General features: G+C 52.4%; 1 protein-coding gene across 1 annotated transcript in view; it reads left to right on the top strand.

The window, feature by feature from the left end:
- Positions 1-529: 529 nt before the first annotated feature.
- Positions 530-5,184, top strand: part of LOC104542534 (proprotein convertase subtilisin/kexin type 6-like) — a gene marked incomplete at its 5' end in the record, with an annotated part of 21,632 nt that continues 16,977 nt past the window's right edge. The window contains 4 exon segments of the mRNA XM_010186878.1: positions 530-646; positions 1,286-1,429; positions 1,986-2,062; positions 2,726-2,814. Of these exon segments, the coding sequence (XP_010185180.1) occupies positions 530-646; positions 1,286-1,429; positions 1,986-2,062; positions 2,726-2,814 (427 nt within the window).

Raw genomic sequence — 5,184 nt, 5'->3', positions numbered from 1 at the left:
AAAGACCTTTAAGATCATCAAGTTCAACCATGATCTAACTTTACCATGGCCACTTCTAAACCATGTTCCTGAGCACCCTGTCTGGATGGCTTTTAAATACATCTAAGAATGGTGACCCCACCACTTCCCTGTGCAGCCTGGACCAGTCTTTGGTAACCCTTTCAGTGCAGAAGTTTTTCCTGATCTACCACCTAACCCTCCCCTGGCACAACTTGAGGTCATTTCCTCTCGTCCTATGGGTTGTAACTTGGGAGAAAAGACCCACACCCACCTCTACAGCCTCCTTTTGAGCAGTTGTAGAGCAATAAGGTCTCCCCTCCGCCTCCTTTTCTCCAACCTAAGCCACCCCAGTTCCCTCAGCAGCTCCTCACAAGACTCATCCTCAAGACCCTTCCCCAGCTTTGTTGCCCTTTGGACCCTCTCCAGCCCCTCAATGTCTTGTGGACCCCTGGGACAGGTCCAGGCTGCGGTTGGCACTGCTTCTGCATCCCACATCCTATTCTGGGGTTGATGCTGACCCTGTCTCTGCTTGCAGGTGGAGTGGCTGGAGCAGCAGGAGGTGAAGCGCCGTGTGAAGAGGCAGGTCCGGGCTGAGCCCCAAGTCCTGCCCTTCAACGACCCGGTGTGGCCCAACATGTGGTACCTGGTGGGTATCTCCCCTCGAGAACCCCGCTGCTTTACGAGGGGGTTCATTTATGTTTAATCAAAATGCATCATCCATCTTTGCCTAGCCAGTAATGAAACAGCTTAATAACAGCGAAATGTGCTGGGCAGCAGGATTTTAAAATAGCAAATTAACACACAAGAGAGTGGAGTTTTAAGTGTTTCAACCATCGTTAGCGGCTCCTCGTTACGGTCTGCGCAGCCGAGGCTGGGGAGCAGCGCTGCTGCAACGCCGATGCATTTTACCCATCCGAGAGCTGCAGCCATCTATTCACAATATCGTTTTTCTCCTGCCTGCTGCATTGATCTGTATTTGACAGGGAAATTCATTGAAAATTAAGCGCAGGAAGGAAACGAGCACTTCAAAACCGAAGCGCCCACAGTATTTGAAATGGCAGAGGAAGAAGAGTAATGGGGAGACGGCATTGCCTGGATTAACTGTTGCTGCATGGCTTTGATCAATGGAGTAAAGTTATAACAAATCTAGGAGTTATATGGCAGGGGGTGGGATGTAAATATATTTTCTGGTTGATTAAATGGGCTCCCAGCCTGGCAGCTCACTTAGATGGGCTGAAATGGGGTTGCAGCCCTTTCGCAGCTGTGTTTTCCCCCCTCCCTGTAGCACTGCGGCGATAAAAGCAGCCGCTGCCGGTCTGAGATGAACGTCCTGGCAGCCTGGCAGAGGGGCTACACCGGCAAAAACGTGGTGGTCACCATCCTCGACGACGGCATCGAGAGGAACCACCCCGACCTCCTCCAAAACTATGTGAGCTGGGGGCTGGGCGGGCTGGGGCTGTTCCTCTGATTTATGGAGAATTTCAGTGTATAAATGCGTCTTCTGTCTGTGCGTTGGCAGATTAGGAAGAAAAGAGGCTTCTTTTGAAAAAGCTCGAGATGTTTTTAAGTAGGAAACAAGGTTTTTAGGCAAAAGGGTTTGGGGGAAACACCCTTTACAGCTGCCTCCTTGCCAGGGCAGAGCCAAAATCCTGCACAGACCCACTCAGCCCCAGCTGAAACCCCAGTTGGCTGTGGTGATGGGGCAGATGGTGCTGGACCCAGCAGGATTTGGGGTTTGGAGGAGCTGTCTCCAGTGGGAATAGGATATTCCCCCCTAGGCAGCCATCTCTCAGCAGGGGCTGCAGCCCAAACCTGTTTATCTTGAGCAAATAGTCAGAAACTAAGTGGAAAATGGCATTTTTATGGCAAATCTATGATTTTCTGCCCAGCTGACTGTGGCCAAAACAGGACTGTGCCACTGCTAAGGCCACTTTGTCCCACGTGGTGCTGGGAAGCCAAATCTAATGGTGACAACATCTTTTCAGGACCCTCTCGCAAGCTACGACGTCAACGGGAACGACCACGACCCAACACCGCGCTACGATGCCAACAACGAGAATAAGTAGGTGATGCTGATTGCCATGGAGATGGGGTGCATGGGGGTCTCCAGGGTTGGGTGTCCCCCACCCTGGGGTGTCTTACAGGTCCATGGCGCTGCAGAGGATGCTGCTTTATGGGCTATGGACAGAGTCATTGCATTTAATGCAAATCCAGCCCGTGGCAATGATGCTAATTGCTATAATGAACCCTCAAGCCATCGAATGACAGCGCTGGGGGGTTCCTTGCCATGGCTGGGGGTTAAATTGTGTGAGTTGGGCTGGGTGGCTTAGATGTCAAGATTTAGATGTGCTTTCTGGGCTCCAGTTAAAGCAGGATGGGCTGGTGGTGACACACGTGGAGAGGAAATGGGAGTTACAAGAGCAATTTGTGTTTAGGTGGAAGATGCAAAGAACAAGTTGCGTTTAGGTGCAAATTGCTAGAAGCAAGTTGCATTTAGGTGAAAAAGCAGATTGCATCTAGGTGCAAAATGCAACCAGCAAAATGGCTTTTTGCATTTATTTCTTCCATCCCCCAGCCCTTGCAGTGGGTTTTGGAGCTCTCCATCTCTTTGAGGTGCTTTCTTCCACTGCTCTGGCCCTGGGGCTGGTTTTTGGGTGCTGGGTGGGGGTGGCTGGTGAGACCCCTCCCCATGGGATGCCCTATCATGGAGGATTTCTCATTGCAGGCACGGCACTCGCTGCGCAGGGGAAGTGGCGGCAACAGCGAACAACTCGTACTGCATAGTGGGCATCGCCTACAATGCGCGCATCGGAGGTGAGGCTGGGACCTGCCCTTTGCTGTCCCCTCCCTGAGGGACTGTGGCCACCCTGGCCATGCCGATGGGCTCCTGCGGTGGGTGGTGGGATGCTCTTCTCCCAAATATTGCCAGGACAGGGTCTGCTCCTTGGTGCTGCAGCTGCAGGGAGCCCTGGAGGGATGATGGGTGATATGGGGTGCAGGGGACCCCTGGCTCCACGTATTTTGGGATGCTTGGGCTGCATCCTGGCTGTGAGGATGGATGTGGATTGGGGATGTGGTGGTTTCACCCCAAAGGTCCACAGATGCTTTTTTTGGGGGGAGGGGTGGCTTCAGGTGGCTGCATTTGCTATGGTTTAGCTTCAGAGCCAAAATAGCTCATTTGTGAGGTTAACGTCTGCAGATGAGCTGCTCATGGGGGGGTAGGGGGTCTGCTAGGACCCCCAGAATACCCTCATGGGGAAAACACCAAGGAGGTTGAGGGCCAGGGCTGTGCAGGACCTTTGCATGATCCCTCAAATAACGTGATGTGCAGGAAGCAAATGAATCTTTATCACCAAATTGGATCTGGGTGGTAATTAGCCTCGCAGAGCTCGTTTCCATTTGCTTGGCTGGGTTTGGAGGCTGGACTGGGGTAGCGACTGCCAGGGAGATGGGGGTGTCAGGTTGGGGGGATTTTGTTACCCCATCTGCGTGGCTGATGGGACCGTGTAGGGGACAAATGCCTGGGGCTGGGTCCTTGCTTGGACCCACCGAGCACCCATGGGTGGATTTGGGGCTTAATTCCTTCTCTCAGCTCCTTGTTAGGGTTGTGTCTATGTGGGGGTGCAGAGGAGCAGGGTGTAGGGAGGTGTCCCCTGTGCCAGGAAAATCCCCCAAGGGAAGAAATAACCTGGGGAGGGTGAATGGGGGGTGGCAGGGGCTGTAGTGGCTGTGGCATCATCCCATCCCATCCCATGCACTCCTTTTCAAGCCCATTTCTCTGCAGTGTTACTTGTTGACTTGCTAATGACCTATGGGTCTCAATTTTAATTTGCTTCCTTTAACGAGCGCCTTGCTGTGGGGTTGTGCTGGGGAGGCATCGAGTGATGTGAGGGCAGAGGGCTGTGGGCTTCGCACAGCATGAACAGGCAAAGGGGGAGAAATCCCATCTGTAGCATTGTGAGGTTTGGGATGGTGGAGGAAAATGCGCTATAGCTGCAGCGAGAGTGATTGTAGTTGGATTACGCAAATAAAGCAGCGATTAATGAGCCCAACTTGTTGGGGAGGCCCATTTGTCACACTCGGAGAGCTACCATCGCGTTTTGCTGGCTGCTCTTCAGCGCTCTCGCATTGCTTTTCATTTGCTCTGGGCAAAATACATCACTGCTCAAGAAACACAAAGGGCTCCTGTCCGTCCTCCTCCTCCTTTCCCCTCTCTTCAAACACTCGTTTCGTAGGCTGGTGTTGCTCCCCGCGTGGCAAAGAGCCCATTGGTTTTGGAGCATCCTTCCCCACTCCATTCTGCTCCCTGTTATTTAACTGGGGGGGTCTCTGCATCATGGGTGGTTGGCTTTGGGTTGACTTTGAGCTGATTTTGGGCTCACTGGTGACCATGCCCTTATTTAGCGACCACAAAACCCCATCCTTCAGCTGGTTTTGCTTGTCTGAGCCCAGCTCAGACACCATGTTTGGCTTTTCACCCCTTCTCCTTGCGTTTTCTTTTTAGTATGACAAAGAGAGGAAGGTTTTGGGAACTGCTCTACTCCCTCGTTTTATATTTCCAAGCTTGTTTTTGGCTGACAGGGGACAGCTTCGAAAAGAGATATTTGAGTTGAGTGGTTTCCAGAGCGCAGCTGCAGCTGTAATGACATCTGCCTGCACTTGTTTGCTTTAAGAAAAAAATACACGTGGAAAGGGAAATGCGTTTTTACAACCCGGGCTCTCCCTGGCTGGGGAGGGAGGTTATCCCAGGCAGTGGTGTCATCTGACTATGAGTTTGGCTGTACAAACCACACCAGGGGCTTCTTCTCCTGGGGCTTCTCCCCGTCCCAGGCATTGGTTGGGCAGCAATGGGGTTTGGGGATGGGCATAGTTGTCCTCTCTTGCAGGGAGAGGCTCCATTCCACTTGTGTGCCCAAAGCTGGGGGTGGTCTCAGCATCCAGGAACCACCAAGATGCTCTGGGTGGAGAAATGAATCAGTTAATTAATTAAAAGGGGGGGAAATGTCTTTAGCATGGGATTTTGCTCCCACCACCTGATTCCCACTGATGGAAGGGTAGTGGATTTTAGCCCCCTCTCTCCATTGCTTGCTGTAAAGGCAGCAACACAGAGAACTTTCCAAAATAGCTCCCAGCTCCTCACTGCCGGGCTCGTCAGCATGCGGGGCCGCGGGTTGAAGCTATTCC

Source organism: Mesitornis unicolor, unplaced genomic scaffold, assembly GCF_000695765.1.
Source record: "Mesitornis unicolor isolate BGI_N332 unplaced genomic scaffold, ASM69576v1 scaffold16756, whole genome shotgun sequence".
NCBI lineage: Eukaryota > Metazoa > Chordata > Aves > Mesitornithiformes > Mesitornithidae > Mesitornis > Mesitornis unicolor.
Note: the sequence above shows the minus strand (reverse complement) of the source record. Positions and strands in the feature narration are given on the sequence as shown.